At 49.2% G+C, this 15759-nt stretch overlaps 10 protein-coding genes across 10 annotated transcripts; 7 read left to right on the plus strand and 3 right to left on the minus strand.

Annotated features, from left to right (window-relative positions):
* Positions 1-735: 735 nt before the first annotated feature.
* VTP21DRAFT_5497 (uncharacterized protein) lies at positions 736-3564 on the plus strand (the record flags this gene model as incomplete). Its single annotated transcript, XM_069396024.1, has 1 exon — positions 736-3564. The coding sequence occupies one exon, from the start codon at positions 736-738 to the stop codon at positions 3562-3564; it is 2829 nt and encodes a 942-aa protein (XP_069248065.1).
* A 522-nt stretch (positions 3565-4086) lies between these two features.
* Positions 4087-5187, minus strand: VTP21DRAFT_5498 (uncharacterized protein; the record flags this gene model as incomplete). Its single annotated transcript, XM_069396025.1, has 3 exons — positions 4087-4937; positions 5032-5081; positions 5174-5187. 3 exons carry the CDS (start codon positions 5185-5187, stop codon positions 4087-4089), a joined length of 915 nt encoding a protein of 304 aa, XP_069248066.1.
* A 249-nt stretch (positions 5188-5436) lies between these two features.
* On the minus strand, positions 5437-6632 carry VTP21DRAFT_5499 (uncharacterized protein; the record flags this gene model as incomplete). The annotated part of the gene is made up of 8 exons (XM_069396026.1): positions 5437-5543; positions 5633-5677; positions 5744-5858; positions 5926-6033; positions 6121-6236; positions 6301-6358; positions 6453-6512; positions 6630-6632. 8 exons carry the CDS (start codon positions 6630-6632, stop codon positions 5437-5439), a joined length of 612 nt encoding a protein of 203 aa, XP_069248067.1.
* A 1159-nt stretch (positions 6633-7791) lies between these two features.
* VTP21DRAFT_5500 (uncharacterized protein) lies at positions 7792-8397 on the plus strand (the record flags this gene model as incomplete). The annotated part of the gene is made up of 1 exon (XM_069396029.1): positions 7792-8397. The coding sequence occupies one exon, from the start codon at positions 7792-7794 to the stop codon at positions 8395-8397; it is 606 nt and encodes a 201-aa protein (XP_069248068.1).
* Positions 8398-9101: 704 nt separating this feature from the next.
* On the minus strand, positions 9102-9454 carry VTP21DRAFT_5501 (uncharacterized protein; the record flags this gene model as incomplete). Its single annotated transcript, XM_069396030.1, has 2 exons — positions 9102-9350; positions 9446-9454. The coding sequence occupies 2 exons, from the start codon at positions 9452-9454 to the stop codon at positions 9102-9104; spliced, it is 258 nt and encodes an 85-aa protein (XP_069248069.1).
* A 536-nt stretch (positions 9455-9990) lies between these two features.
* On the plus strand, positions 9991-10683 carry VTP21DRAFT_5502 (uncharacterized protein; the record flags this gene model as incomplete). The annotated part of the gene is made up of 4 exons (XM_069396031.1): positions 9991-10048; positions 10107-10299; positions 10374-10449; positions 10564-10683. 4 exons carry the CDS (start codon positions 9991-9993, stop codon positions 10681-10683), a joined length of 447 nt encoding a protein of 148 aa, XP_069248070.1.
* A 232-nt stretch (positions 10684-10915) lies between these two features.
* VTP21DRAFT_5503 (uncharacterized protein) lies at positions 10916-11186 on the plus strand (the record flags this gene model as incomplete). The annotated part of the gene is made up of 2 exons (XM_069396032.1): positions 10916-11022; positions 11084-11186. The coding sequence occupies 2 exons, from the start codon at positions 10916-10918 to the stop codon at positions 11184-11186; spliced, it is 210 nt and encodes a 69-aa protein (XP_069248071.1).
* Positions 11187-11430: 244 nt separating this feature from the next.
* Positions 11431-12461, plus strand: VTP21DRAFT_5504 (uncharacterized protein; the record flags this gene model as incomplete). The annotated part of the gene is made up of 2 exons (XM_069396033.1): positions 11431-11880; positions 11943-12461. The coding sequence occupies 2 exons, from the start codon at positions 11431-11433 to the stop codon at positions 12459-12461; spliced, it is 969 nt and encodes a 322-aa protein (XP_069248072.1).
* A 460-nt stretch (positions 12462-12921) lies between these two features.
* VTP21DRAFT_5505 (uncharacterized protein) lies at positions 12922-13496 on the plus strand (the record flags this gene model as incomplete). Its single annotated transcript, XM_069396034.1, has 3 exons — positions 12922-12934; positions 13028-13080; positions 13152-13496. The coding sequence occupies 3 exons, from the start codon at positions 12922-12924 to the stop codon at positions 13494-13496; spliced, it is 411 nt and encodes a 136-aa protein (XP_069248073.1).
* Positions 13497-14165: 669 nt separating this feature from the next.
* Positions 14166-15527, plus strand: VTP21DRAFT_5506 (uncharacterized protein; the record flags this gene model as incomplete). Its single annotated transcript, XM_069396035.1, has 1 exon — positions 14166-15527. The coding sequence occupies one exon, from the start codon at positions 14166-14168 to the stop codon at positions 15525-15527; it is 1362 nt and encodes a 453-aa protein (XP_069248074.1).
* Positions 15528-15759: the final 232 nt, after the last annotated feature.

Below are 15759 nucleotides of genomic sequence, written 5' to 3' on the forward strand. Positions count from 1 at the left end.
GCTTACATCGATTCGGTATTCTCCATAGGCGAGCCTATTGTAGATTCTCACGGAAAAAAGCAACTCAGTGCACTTCATAGAGTTTAAATATGTAGCATCAGGAAACACGTTCGCACCTATAATATGCCACAAGAAGAAGTTTTTCTTTCAAAAAAGAGTGTATTTCTTGAAGAGTTAAGGTTCCTGTACCTTAAAAAAACATCGGGCGTATACGCATTTGTCTTAAAAGATATGCAAAGAGCTAGCTTGGAAACTGAAACAACTGACGACAGAGAGGTCTACGTCACTCTAATTTTTCAAATCAAATCCACGCGAGACTAGATAATTCTTTTTGCCGCTTTGTTAGGTTTTGCTATCCTCCACACCCTGGATATTATTCTGCTGTAAAACTTTCCACGTTAGATCTGTGGAGAATTGAACACGCAATTCTGGGGCAACAGAAAGAAGGGCTGCTAACGAGGTGTGCGGTCTCAGCAATCCTCTAAATCATTATTGCGATCTTGCCACCACTGCGTGGCAGCTAAAAAATCTCTGTGAATTGATCGACTTGTCATTGGTCATAACCGTTATTTTGAAGAGTGAGTATTTTAATTACTCTTGTTTAATCCCATGCTTGATTCCCGATCCCGATTCTTCTTTCCATGTTCTCACACCGTTCTCCCAATTTTGTTCTAGATCTTCATTCAAACTCATCTTCGCATCGGATCTATTCTATAAAGTGAAATTCTGCCAATCATGTCGACCACCGAACAAGAATTATCGCAGGAGCTGCATAAACACGACCCTAATGGAATTTCTGATTCACTCGAGTCCCAATCACATCCCAATTCATCTTCAGATCCTAGAGTAACCGAACCCTCAGACATGACAATCCCTCCCCCAGCAATTGTTGAGCCTGACCTTGCATCTCCACCGCTCCCCGAAGAAGCAAGCAACGCTGCTCCAGCCTCTTCTGCTGGTCCTGAAGAAAATTTGGGTGGAGACAAGCGAAAATCTTTGAGCAGTGGCAAGGAGCAGATATTTAAGGCAACCTATTCAGGCGTGCCAGTCTACGTTATGACCGCCCGTGGAGTGTCGGTCATGCGCCGGAAGGAGGACTCATTCCTAAATGCGACTCAAATCTTGAAGGTTGCGGAATTTGACAAACCACAGCGTACTCGAATCCTAGAGCGCGAAGTACACACAGGAGCACATGAAAAAGTTCAGGGCGGATACGGAAAATACCAAGGGACATGGGTGCCGTTGGATCGAGCGGTTTCGCTTGCGACACAATACGGCGTCCTTGATATACTCAGACCTCTATTGGAGTATGTTCCAACATCACAAAGCCCTCCACTCGCCCCTAAGCATGCGCGCGCAGGCCATAGAGGGAAACCGCGTGGCGCTCGAGGCGGAAGAGGCCGCGGTGGGGGACGCGGTAGAAAACGCCTGGACGTGGTAGGAGGTATATCACGCGGTGCATCAGGGATATCTCTTGAGGATGATGTTATCTCGGAATTATCGGTGTCGGATTTTGATGTGGGCAGCGAGGCAGCGCTCGAGCCCGATGTGGAAAGTGACGCTGGAATGGCCTCAGATGACCTGCGGGCCTCCTCACGACTTGCTCCCGGCTCTCCTTCGATGGGTAGTGTGCATTCCGCGTCCATGGCAGGTGACTCCGACGATCATGGAGATGGAAGTATGTCACTGCGTAAGCGGCGAAGACGCCGACCGCCGGTCAGAGAGTTGCCTACAGGGGCTAAACAACAGCAACAGCAACAGCAGCAATCGCAGCCGCGGAAAAAACGTGGTCGTCCTCCGAAACGTATCAAACCTATTCCAGAGCGGGTGCGGGAGGATGAGATGGAGTCAGACGGGGTGGTCGAAGCGGAAGAGAATGAAATGGATTATGAGTCAGAGGAAGGCTACGAGTTTGATGGACATTTCAGCGATGACTCAGCTAATCGCTACGCGGAAATCCTCTTCGACTACTTCGTCTCGGACTCCCAAGAGGTGCCAGCAATCCTCGCACATCCCCCAAGCGATTTCGACCCCGACGTCATCATCGACGAGGAGGGCCACACCTGTTTGCATTGGGCTGCCGCCATGGCGCGGATCAAGGTTGTGCGGATACTGGTCAATCACGCTAGGGCGGACATTCGGCGTGTCAATTATCTGGGCGAGACGCCCCTGATGCGCAGCGTTCTCTTCACCAATAATTTCGATATGCGCTCGTTCCCGGAGCTCGTGGAGCTGCTGCACGAGAATATCCGCATGCTGGACAAAAACGACCGGACCGTGTTCCATCACATTGCCGCCACTGCGGGCAGCAAAGGCAAGATGAATGCATCGCGGTACTACATGGAGTGCCTCATCAAGGAGCTGTCGGCCGACCCGGAGGAGCTGAGCGGGATACTCAACATGCGGGATGTGATGGGGGATACGGCTCTGCATCTTGCGGCGCGGATCCCCAACAAACGACTAGTGAAGCTCTTGCTCGATGCGGGGGCGGATCTTAGGGTACAGAACGACGTTGGCAAGACCCCCGAAGACTACATTGTGGAGGCCGACCGTCTGGTGAGGATACGGGGAGGGCTGCCGCGTAGCCAGAGCCCGCAGCCCACCACCCCCGTGAGCTTGGGGCGGAGCGCCCGTTCCTTCGCCTCGGCAGGGGCCGTGGAGGCTGCGCTGCTGGATTCGGACGGAGAGAGTCCGCCTCACGACGCTTTGGATCCCGTGGTGCGCAAGGCCATGTCCGACGTGACCCGGCTCTTCGACGAGCTCTCCTCTGCCCACCAGCAGGAGCTCCGAAATAAAAATCGCGACCTCCAAGAGGCGCGCTCTCTCTTACACAGCATCCAAATGCAGATTCAAGAGTCGAGGCGGCTGCTGGACGGGAACACGGTGCGCGCCGAACAAATCCCCATTGCAAAAAAACGGGTGGAGGAGTTGGAGCGCCACCTACGAAAGGGGCTGAATCGGGGGCTGCGAGAACGCCTGGCTGCGGCCATCAGCAGCAACCGTCGGGATCCATCCGGCGTGCACGCGAATGGCGAGAATATCAGAGCAGGGGGGGGTGGGCTGGACGCGAGTGGGTTTTTGCCTTCAGCTGGAGTCGCGGGGGCAAAGATGCTACAGGTCGACAACATTCCTGCCCCCCATCTCTCCGCCCCCGCCCCCCTCTCCTCGGCCCAGATGGAGGCAACGTTGTCTGCGCCCGGGGAGTTGGAGCGGAAGCTGCCCACCCCACCGCGTGAATCCCACTCCACCCCCACCTCCCCCCCGTCCCAGCCCGTCCCCAACTCCGCCATCCCCAACCTCTCCGAAAAGCAGCTCTCTCCCGCCGAGCGAGAGCAGTACCTGCGTGAACGCACCGCTGTGTTGCGAGAGCGCCTCACCGGCCTGCAAAAGTCTCGAAGTCGGCTGGTGGAGGACGTGGTACGTCTGCGTGGCTTCGCCAACCCCCGACAGCAAGAGTACCGCCGGCTGATCTCCATCTGTTGCAATGTCCCTGTAGAGCAGGTGGATGAGCTCTTGGTGCCCTTACTGGAGGCGATGGACGTCGAACAATCCTACCTGGGTTAAGTGATGTGTGGTTTTTTTTTTACATATAATTTTATTGTTTCCGTTTTATTTTTATTTTTCCATTGCTATTTTTATTTTTATTTTTTCCTTCTCCCCTCTTTTCCTTTATTGTATATAGTTCTTTTACGTTTAATAATTGCAGATTGATGTTACTTTTTGTTATTTTATTTTATCGAATTTTTTTTTCTTTTTCGTGATCTAGATTTGCCCTATGCATCCGTATCACTAGGCAGAAAGGAAAAAAACAACACAAAATAAAGAAGAGACAGCGTATCACGGCTTTCCTATTATATAATTATATATACATACATACATACACACACCTATATATATGTATATAATATTTTATTGTTTTTTTATGAATGGGAGGAAGAGTATATGTATAAAAAAACAGGCAAGAAAAAAAAAAGGAATAAAGAGAAAATAAAATCCAAGTAGACGTGACAACCAAATCAGCTTAATCCAGCCGTGCCGTAGCTCTTTTAATTTTTATAATAATAATATTATTATTTCTCCACCTCTTTACGACGAGGACTTGGCCCACTCCACATGCAAAATGAGATTGTCGTAGCCATAGCCGTCGAGGGTTTGTTGTGCCTTGGCGGCGTCCTCGCGCAGGACGAAGCTGACAAACGCAAAGCCCTTGCAGATGTTCGTCTCGCGATCGCGAGCAAGATACACACGCCCGATCTGGCCGAACCGGCGGAACAGGTCGTAGAGATCGGCCTCAGTCGTCTCCTCCGACAGATTTGTGACACGCAGGGTGGCGGTATCGTCGCGCTTCTCGCGAGGGGAGTCTCCCGTACGGTCTCCCTTGCGATCGCCGCGTAGATGCGGGGCGACGTATTTGCCGCCCGAAGAGGGCTGCTCCGCACTTGGAGCGGGCTCCGGCTCCTTGGCGCCGGAGGCAGCGGCCGTTGCCGCTCCGCTCTCTCCTGCCCCGGCAGATGCACCGAGACTGGCGGTGATCTCGTCGAGGGGAGCAAGAGTGTCCTTGAACGGGCACTTTGTGGTAAAGTGATCGCCCTTGCAGATACGGCACAGAATCTTCTTCCCCTTGAGGGCAGCCTTCACCTTGGCGTCCTGATCTGCCTCCGTCTCCACGGCATGCTTGCTCGATGCCCATGACAGCTTGAGGGCAATGTTCTCTCCAACGGTGGTAGTGCTGAGATCGGGACCGGGCTGCTTGCCGGCCTCCTGGCCAAATTTGGCCCATTTCTTGCGCTCTGCAACCGCGCGATTCACGTGCTCCTGCACCAGCTTGGTGCGGATTTTGCGTGTGATTTTCACCTTCTTGCCGTCGTCATTTATCCGGTACTCGATGACGGTTTTGAGGCCATTTTCATCGGTGAATATTTGGGGCTGGAATTGATCTGTACAGAAATCGGGAATCAGACATATGATCTCGATTAGCCAATGCTTTCAAAGCAAATTAGCAGGAAAATTAAATGCAGCGAACATCTTTACCTAGCTCCTCGCCGACTTCATCTGCCCAGCTTGCTTTTGGGACTGACCCTCTAGAAATGGATAGATTCATATTAGAAACTTCACATCAACAAAGACATTCGGATTCTTTGACGGCGTTGCTTCCCCTCTGATGATGACTTACAATTCAACTGCCATTTTTTTGTTATTAATTCCTCAATAGTTGGACACGATCTCTGCCCATAAGAAATTTTTTATTTTACGATTTGAATGGCTTAGCTCAAGTGTAAACAGAAATTTGCTTTAATGTTTGTTCCTTTACATAGAATTTATATATGTACAGCAAGAATCCAATGCGCATAAATAAACGTATTAGATATGGGAGCGGAAAGAGATAGACGAAAATAAAAACAGAAGCCGTCTCGGGTTAACATTTCAATCACGCTGCTATGGAATGGTATCGAAGTCCTCCGATATACCAAACTCTTTGTTGAACCTTGATCGCTCCATATTGAACTTGTTGAAACAATACGACTGAAGCGTCCACACATTTTCTATGTGTTGCGATAGAAAAACAAATGCAATACCAGAGTATTAAAGATGGAGTGTGTGGGTTCTTTGAGGCTGGCTCATCCACTTTTACCTGTCCAACGATTAGCTCCCTCTTTGGCAATTTGCGCCGCTTTCTCTATATTACGGGATACAACAGTCAACTAACCAACATAGTGGCATTAAGAAAAACAGCCGAAAGTACCCTTCGCCTCCCACAATGTTGGATCATTGTCTTTATATTCTTTTAGCTCATCCAGATTGCGCCTGCGAAGACTCTCTGCTTGAGCGAGCTCCTCCAGCTTTTGAACCCTATCCTCCTGTTGTGGGAGATATTAGCATTCAAAAGAACCGGGTCTTTCTGCTGATGAGCTATGACTATCTTACAGATTCCTCTCTTCCTTGTGTTGCCTTTTCTATTGTCTCTTGTAACTCTTTGCTTCTCAACTGCTCTCTCTCCAGCTCTTGCTTCAGCTGCTCGATCTTTACCTTTCGCTAGTGCAGAAGATAGAGAGGGGAGAATAACGTCAATAGATGATCTCCACAACAGATACATGCAAATCACAAATGGAAATCACTCACCGTTTGCAGGGCAGTACTTGGAAAGGACCAGTAGTAGTTCGATGTTCCGATCTTCTCACAGGTAATAAGATCGTCGTCGACCAAACTTTGGAGAACATCCTTTACCGACTGCGAAACTATCGAATGTATGCGAGTAAAGATGGAGGAACTTGTGGCATTCTATTAACGCCATCGTTTTACCTATTCCTTTCATTTTGGGAGCGATTCTTTCCAGCTCTTTCAGCTGATAGAATTCTTTCTAATTTCAATGGAGTAGCGTTAAAACAGTGAGTTAAACTCAACAGATCACGGATCAGAATAGGTTTGTAGATCAATGGATTCAAAAAGCTTACAGTTTCGTGGAATATATCCTCCATCCTTTTTCTTTTTTCCTCGGCAGAGAGTTTTTTTGCCTAAAGATCATTGGGAATGGAAGGTGATTAACGATTTTTAGACATTCATGACAGTGATCTCCAGAGAATATATAATAAACAGGACAAGTGATTCATGATAATCATATGTATATTTACCATGTTGTCACAATGCTTTATCTAAGAAGGGCCTGATTTCCACTGATCTGACCTTGGGACGATAGGGATAAAAACGCGTTCGCGATTGATTTAAGAAAAGAATGAAATCAGATTTCAGATTCAAGCAATTATTAATTAAAAATTAGACAATAAATTAGTCGATGAAGAATAGGGAAGCGGTCTACGATTCCGCTTCAGATTCGCACGCTTGTGTAGTGGGCTTTGCCGGGGTGCAGATTTGATGTCATGAATACCTTCTAAGTATATACACACAGCCATAAGTTTCCAAATGAACGGATCCTGCTGTCTTAACAAGCCTATAGCAACATGATGATATAATCTGCAATGACAACAAATAGCTTTGATGACATTGAAACCGAGTGGGTTAAAGATACTCTAAAATAAAGGGATAAAATGGATTGGATCCACCGTGCGTGATATCTATATTAAAAAGGAGAGTGGGGGAGGGGGGAGGAAATAAGGCAATAAGCTATTAGCGCCTACTGTAAATATGGAAAATAAATCAATTTCAAACCAAATGGTGATCTGTCAATTTTCTTCCCCGTGCGCAGGCAATTAAAATGCGAAAATGGAAAGTCCGTGATGTGCGATTAAGGGGGAATAATACACTCCTAATTTTGCGATCAGCCAGAGCTTCATTACTTCCCTCTATTGCATTGATTTTCATAAGGTTTGGTAGGAGGGAGGGGGGGGGGGGGAAGATGTCAAAGCGCGCTCGAAACAATACACGCACGTCTTTGCTTTCGTCTCCTTTCTTCTTTTCGGAGCCTTACGCATCCTCCTCCAGCTGTGCGAATGAACCCTTTAAATAGACACTCTCCTCCCACGAATTTTCATTTTCATTTTTTTTCTTCTTCATCCAGGCCTTATTGTTCTCGCATCCTCACATCATATCACTCTCCTTCATTGACATTTCTCCCCGCCACTCCAAGGCATACTTTGTTTGCACTCTTGTACCATACCGCCTCATTCTCACTTAGCACCTCACTCTCTGCTCAATTCTCGCCTCCATTTTCACTCCCACCCCCACCTCACTTCACTCTAGACCATTTCACTTCAATTCATTCCACGTCTACAGTAGCTCCATCACACCCATCCATCTCTACTGCCCAGTAACCCCTCCCAGCATTTACAGTTTACGATGGTCTGCAAGCTTTCGCTCCGTACCCTGCTCACCATCCTCTTTACCCTCCTCCTCTTGGTGCATATTGTGGTGGCTAGGGAACAGGACGACGAGGATGATGAGGACGAGGAGATGGACATCGAAGAGTTCTTGGAGGCGGAGCGGAATCAGTCCGCGTTCTATGTGGCCGAGCGCTGCGCTCTCTACCATAACTGCGGCGACAACATGGAATGCTTGGCCCGGTGTGCCGGGGTGCCTGCCCCTAACCGGGAGATGGTGACCAGGACGAACGAGTGTGTGGCCGGGTGCTACAGTGCCCAGCAGGACCAGCAGCAGCAGCCGCCCAGCACGATTTCCCAGTGTGTGCAGAATTGCATTCAGACCAACTTCCTCTATACACCATATGAGGACGCCGCGGTCACTCCCACTACCACCATCACCACGATACCTACCAATGGCATGTTGATCACCGTCACCGCCGCCAATGGGGTTGTCACCACGACCCGGGTCATGACGAACACCACGAGCACCGGATCTTACTCTACCACATCAGGCATGGGCTGGATATGGCTCGGCACCTTGCTCTTCGCCAGCTTGACCTCGCTTCTCATGGTGGTGTTCTAAGACAAACAAAAAAGAAAAGGCAAAACAATAGAAAACGGCGCCTTATTTACCACTCTTCTAATCATATAGTTTTACTAATCATAAGCTTTGCACCTTCTTTCCCCCTCCCCCCCTCCACTCTTCTCTTATTTCAGGTGCTTTGCCATTTAATGTGAATTAATTAATATTTTAACCATTTGTTTTTTTCCAAGTGCTCTGTTGGAGTCCACCCTTATCCATCAACGCATAGGGCAATATGTTGTGATTTCCCTCTAATGTAATCTTCTGTTTGTTTGATAAAGCATATAGACCTTGGTTTTTTACATGTGGAATAAGTGCCCCATCAAAATAGCCGGGGGCATTCGAGGTCTTTCCTCGCTCCTGTTAAACCATCTCTTCTCCAACCACAAACCTTATCATCCGCTAATGAGTCTGCCAAACAAATCCCTGCGCACTGTATAAATGGGGCTTCAATGGACTAAAATTGGAATGGCCATTGTCCGAGTAGGACGCAAACTCCGTTTGGGATAGAGCTGGATTCAGGGACTGTTTACCATCTTGGATAAGCCAATCGTTTATTTATAACATTAGAGAGAAATATGCAATAGGAAGAGGAACGGAAATAATGCTATATGAGTTCTATGTGCCATTAATTTTTTTTTTCATAAACATGCAATAGTAAATATAAGAGATGGATGATGTCGTGGACCGGGTGTTTCTCTCGCTTAAATAGCAATGCGAAGAGAGTAATAGGAGAGGCGCGGAGGCTTATTGCGAGCTACGTTTTTTGTGTTGTTCTGTTCGATTTCTTGACTGCGCACGGACGAAGCGGTGCTTGAGGCAAGCGACTTGTTAGCGCGAAACTTCTTGAATGAAAAGAGATTGGCCATGGTATTGATGGTGGGTTGAGATGTGGTAAAGATGCGGTTGTGGGGGAGGATGTTTTGAGTATTGAACAGAGAATGATGGAGGAGCTATGCTTGCCGTTCTTCGCTGTTTATATACAAATGGGAGAACAGGGATGAGTCGGTAGGAGTGACGAAAGGCGAAGTTGTTATTGGTCCTTTACGCGCGACATTTCTCGGCTTCCTTCTTTGCTAATATTAAGGTTTTTTTCTAATTATATCGCCGATATCCCTCCCGAAACCCTAATTTTGCTTTGTCCTATTGCAGCCAAAGGGGTCCGCGTCAGCATCGGGTCCGCGGTCGTCTAACATTCTAGATCTCTCAGATATTGCAAACCTTCCCCATTGTTCCTTCTCCTCCCGCATTTGTGGTATGAGATGATCCAAAGCGGCTCTTGCTTGAAGAAGTTATCTCGTCCTTCTTAATATTGTCCAAACTTACGAATATTCCCGGAGCTCCCCCGCCTACCCCACCCCAATAGGCGCCGGAGCGAGATTCTCTCTAGAATACAGCTACGAGTCTCTTGGATATCTTCCGCGCCATCGCTCATAATCAGAGCAGGGCAAACTAGGCGGGCGCATCTATTCGAGAGCAGCTCGATGATTGTTCCAATGTCCATGGGGAGGGGAGTGGGGGGCTATTCAAGAGGGCTTCTCCTAACCCCCAACCACGACCGTCTGGGATCAGATAGGTTTTCCAACTTTGAGGATGAGGATTGACACGGCTCGAAATGTGCAACCTCAAGGTCCGAATGCTTCGGAGTTGCGTTGATTTCCCATTCAGCCAAAGTGGTTCATCTATCTAGGTTGACTGTGAATTCTCAGAAATATTCCCACAGGCTGCACTCCCGTTGGTCCAATTTCGCGCCCGGGTGGGGAAGGGGGACGTCTTCCGTATTCCTCCAGAGCAACGACGCGATTTAAGGCGTGGGCCGATTCTCGAAGAAGACACGGCGCAACCGCCCCTCTCCCGCAACTCAGCTCTTGTGACTGGCTTTGGCGGGGATACTCGGGGGCCGTGCTATTAGAGTTGTTTATAGAATGTGTTTGTTCTTTCATTAGCGCCTCTTTCCGCCTTCATTTTTGCCTTAGACAGCGAGACGTCAATGTGGCCACAGAATTATCGGGTTCGTGTTTGACAGCCATTGCGGTCGCAAAGCTGAAGAAGGTTGAGATTGCAATGAATCTCAACCTTGTTCTCCAGCATTGAGTTTATGCCGGGCAGAAGCAAATAAATTCGGGAGGAAAGAAGGCGATCCGGACTCCCCACTACGCTGTGTAGGGAATCGAGTTTTGGGTTGCTATGCAGAAGCCTGAAAGCCAGCCACCACAAAGGCTCGAACTCTTCCCCTCCAAGGGAAATGGGTGCCAGGGTCTTCGTCACCACAGAGTGCTTGCATAGGAGTGCGCCCCAAAAACTCAAGATTCTTGTTGAAATGGGGCCATCAACCCTATCGCTCCCATCTACCACACTATGCAGCCCAGGCGATAGACAGATATGCAGCGGCCCTCCATGTGGCCGATAAAGATGTTTCCGGTTCGACCCTCGTAAGATGGGTTTGACAGCCCAATCACCGCCTGGGCATTATTCCTAGTCGAGGAGATGATTTTATTCGAAAGAACTGCCAACAGAGATGCATCCATATACAAACAATATCTGCGTCATTCAACAGCAGCAGCAACAAGAGATACTGGCGCCCTGCAGAGTATGGCTAGGCCGCCTTCATACGCACCCGACTCGGTGAGTATGGAAAAGGAGAGACGACCAAGCAAGCAAAGCCGTTCCCTGTTATTTTTCCCAGGACGTGCTATGCTATATACATGTATGGACTAGTCATGGGGATCACTGGCGCACGCTTGAATGTCGCCAGAGTATCTCCACCCACAGCGAAAATTCCATGCTAACTATATCTACCTGGCTTCAAAAAAAAAAACTACATAATCACTGTATAATAAGTTGATAAAAAAAAATAACATCGAACTACGGAACTGTCAAGTCTCAGGGCTTAGCCAAATCGAATGTCTTCGTTGGGCTCCAAAAATTCTGCGAAAAAGATTCCGGCCGATGCGCCCGTGACATTGATGGAGGAGCGCCTGCGACGGTGGCGCAATTGAGCCGCGGTTTGAGAATCTCGGCGAGCGGTCTGGGATGAGGCGATCCGCCGTCGATCCTCCTGGAGCCGATCGGGATGGGGTGGGGAGGATTTCTGGGGAGAGATTGGGTGCTCTGACTGCGGTGGCAGTGGCATGGCTCGCAGGGCTTTTCTTGGAGAGAAAGCGTGGGTTAATTTTAGACTGTGTTGTTGGGGGCAACAAACGAGGTGCATGTGCACCAACTCTGGCGGTGTCCAATTTCAGCCGAGAGTCGGGCGGGTTCTGCCATTTTCCCCCGGGCTTGGATTGTCAATGCACTCTCGACTCGACCGAGGACAATTCGAGCAATGAGGAGAGCGGCAGTGGAAGGAGTGGAAATCCCTTGACGTTGCATAAATTGAAAAAGGCCGCTTGCAAACAAGGAGCTTGCATAATCGCAGACAGGCATTCCGGCCGGGCCTCCCGCCGCGCGGCTGGCCCTGCGACCCCTCATCTCCACTCAAAAGCACGGCAGTGCAGGCGGATGGCTTACTGATTGGGTTCCCCGCTTGAATTTTGCAGGTTTAGTGCAGGGGGGAGGAGCGCACAATTAAACCTGTAAGCTCTGGCCGGGAGCAACGCTCCGTAATCAAAAGCCTAACCAAGGCTCTCCAGCAATGCGCATTATTTGCGCGAGGAGGGCAGAGAAAAAAAAACGGGATTTTCAGTTATTTCTGTCAGGAGAGGCTTCAACGTCGAGCTGGCGTGAGCAAAAAGAAAACAGTGGAGATAAGCGAAGCTTATATAAGGGCTTATCTGGGCCCGCTTTCTCCCCATTCCCGCTCACCAACCCTCGCGCTGTCTAGAGGCCCACTCCGCCGGTTCAACTCTTTAATCCTCTCCAAACCATGTATCTTCGCCAGAACTTCGTCGCCTGCCCTCACGTCAGCAGCCGCAACCCCTGGCCTCCTGCCCGCCCAAACACTCCCAATACAGGTTGCCACAGCCAGGGCCCGTGGCCCCCCGCTCGTCCGAGCACTCCTAATGGGAATCGCCCTGATTTCAATGTGGATGTCTAACCCCCTTGCGCCGGCTCATTTTACCTAATCTAATTATCCCCCAAAACTGAATATACAACCCCCATTATTACGCTTGTGAGGCCAATCTCTCCTCACCAAAATTCTAATCTTTCAATTGTTAAATAGCGCATTCGTTTTATTTTCCCTCTACATAATTTTTCTTGGTTATTTTTATAATTCACTATGCACTGTTTCAAAACATTTCTTCTTCATTCAGGGCTCTTTCATACATTTCTCTTAACTGAAGCATTATAATACCATGGCCATTTGACAAAAATTTTTTTTTTTGTAACCGTCCCTCTATAGATATTCTACTAGGTTTATTTTGGGTAACTTCTAGGCGTCCTTCCGCTGGAAATAAAACTCTTTTCAACACCATTTTCTTGTTCCTTCATTTTACCATCTCACCAAGCCACCCCTTCTTTTTCCCAAGTCCCAAGAAATCGAGGCCGCTCATGAAATCCTAAAAAAAAAGAGATCGAAGTGCCATGGATAAAAGAGGTAAAGGTCTATTGATTCCACCCGTGTCTTCTCTTCGAACCCGTTTGGAAGAAAGGAAGGAATGATGGATTAATTGTTCCATAATGTCTTCAGAGCCCAAACCAGGTGTCATCGACGATTTCGACACGGGCACTTTTGTTACGGTGGTGAGTTGGGATGTTTCTCTTGGCATTTTGGCCCGCTTTACCTGAAACCCCCTTTCCCAACCTATTCTCAGGCTATCTTCGTCCTCATCGTGTCCATCGGCCTCATCCTGTGTTACCGTCGTGCACAGCGACTTATACCCAACGGATCCGTCTTCGCATTACGCCCCACCCGCAGAGGTACCCTGCTCCGGCTGGACGATAGTGATGTTGGATTGCTTCATGACGAAGAGGAAGACGATGATCCCGCCGATGACGACGACAGGGTGTTTCATTCGGGTGATGAGCGTGACGAGAGAGAAATTCGCGTTCAGGTGGACGAGGATGATGAGGAATTATTGGAAGATGATGAAGTGGAGGCGAGTGCAGAGGCCAATGGGGATGACGGTGACAGAAAAAGGTTAGCCCGGAATTCATAGTAGATAAAGGCATGGCCTCAAAGGGTTTCGTCTTGTCCCACTTTTGCCTCTCCTCTCCTATTGTATAGTATACAGCCACTATGTTTCTATTCCTATCTCGAAAGGATTTCTTTTTCATTTGACAAATGGTGAGCGCTTAGTGCTCCGACCGTTTTTCCCTCTCTCTCTCCCACCCCCCCCCCCCTCGACACGGCTCGATTGTTGGGCTTGTATGATATAAAAGAAACAATAAAAATAAGGCAATCCAAACTCCTTTCAGCGCTGAGGGGGGGGCCAAAATCCAATTTACAAACAAAGGTTGAAGTTTAATTTCATTATTAAAGTAATCGATCTTGTCGGACGCAATTTAACACCACTTTGTGCACACAGTGAAACCGCGCCAAATAGTGGTGCTGGTTTCGTGCACAATGTTCATTTTCCTTTATTATCTCATTACACATTTCAAAACTTGGTTATTGCTCGTGCCCTCTCCTCTTTTCGTTTCCCTTTTTTGATTTCTTTCTCGCTTTCTACGCTCCTTTTTTCATTATCCCTTTTCAATTCTTCCTCCCCCTCCCCCTTCCCCTCTGACCTTCTCTTTCTTTTCCTTGCTTGCTGCTCACTCGCCTTACTCTCACCCTCACCCGCACTCTCGCTTGCTCGCTCGCTTTCTATTTCTCTAGCCAGCTAATGATGATGGCTGTCCCGACCCTAAGCCCTCCCCTCTCCTCGCTTTCTGAGGAAACTCTCGACGACTCTCCTCTCTACCATGGGCTGGCGGTCAAAGTCCTTGGGCATAAGTACCTCAACCCCTCCGATGAACCTCTCTTCATCCTCCAGGTTCACTCTTTTCACTCTGCTTCCTACAAAATCTATCGCAAGTATGACGACTTTCTGCATCTCTGCCGCATCCTCACCCGGGAATTCGTCTCCTACTCGAGAAGGACTCTGGGGGATGTGGAGGAATTTTTGGGTGCCACCGAGATCATGAAGCATACCAGAGGCATGCGCGCCAAGCTCTACTCCATGCTTCCGAAGGACAAAGACATTGCCAAGAAACAGGTGGGAATCCGCATCTTCGCCGAACGAATTTGTATGGTGGACATGGCGGTGCGGCACCCGGCGTTCACCGAGTTCATTCGGCGCAAGCCGTCGGACGTGGAGGTGGAGCGGTTCATGAGCGCGGCCGGTGATCTGTTTATGGGGGGGAGCGGAAGGGCGAGGAGGGGCGAGGGGGAAAGTACCTACAGCACGAGCAAACGAAGCCACTCCTCCATAGGCTTCAGTTCCGGGAGCGGAAGAAGCAGCATCTTGAGTGATAGCGATAGCTTCTTCGCCAAGGCCCCCTCCACCATCTCCTCCTCCCATACCCTCACCTCCTCCAAGAATCCCCCCTCCCACCACGAGCTGCTTTCTCCAACGAGCATGGCCTCCAACCGGAGATCCATCGCGAGCGACTACCCCGTCAAGTACAACTCGCGCCTCAACGGAATCGGCTACGACTTGGAATCGAAGCGCTTCAGCAGGCTAATGAGCAAAAGTTCGCCAATGCTGGAGCTGCCGTTTGCCGAACAGTTTGCCGCCGAGTACTCCTCCATTTCCTCCCATAGCTCCGGCCACAAAACGATGAGCGACCACGGCAGAGAACCGAAGCAGAGCTGGCCTGGGCTCCTTCAACCTCCGCCCCGCCACCCGATGTCCTCATCGGCACCCTCCGAGGGCAAGCGTTTCTCGCCATTCCCAAAACTGACCCCCGTTCCTCCCCCCTCATATACGCCGCCTGTGGTGCCGAAAATTCTGCTCACCGTCTTGCGCGACCCCTCCACCAGCGTCACCAGCCTCATATCTAGAGATTGCTCTTGGGAGATCCTAAAGTGCCGGATATGCATGGAGTTTGCTGCGATGGGCCTGCGAGTGGAGGAGGGGTTTGCCCTTGGTGCCGCCGAAATGGTCCGGGGCCGACCCGCCCTAAGAAGGATCGATGGGGACGAGGAGTGGAAGAGATGGGGCAGAAGATGTGAAGATAAGGCAACCCTCCTTCTATTATCCTAAAACACATCGTTCTCTTCACCCTTCCCCTTCCTCCTCCATTTCCCTCCCCATGCAGATGCTCCCTCCTTGTTTATTTTTTGCTTGATTGCTCGTGTGTTCGTGTGTTTCCATTTCCTTGTCTAATTCCCATAGTCAATTTGTAATGCTGTCTTTCCCGCGTTCCCTCCTTTCTCCTCCCCTTTCTTCTTCTACCCGTCTTAGAGTCTCTAATGTGTTCCCATAAATCTTTGTA

This window comes from Calcarisporiella thermophila (assembly GCF_041956535.1).
Source record: "Calcarisporiella thermophila strain CBS 279.70 unplaced genomic scaffold VTP21scaffold_22, whole genome shotgun sequence".
In the NCBI taxonomy this organism is placed as follows: Eukaryota; Fungi; Calcarisporiellomycota; class Calcarisporiellomycetes; order Calcarisporiellales; family Calcarisporiellaceae; genus Calcarisporiella; species Calcarisporiella thermophila.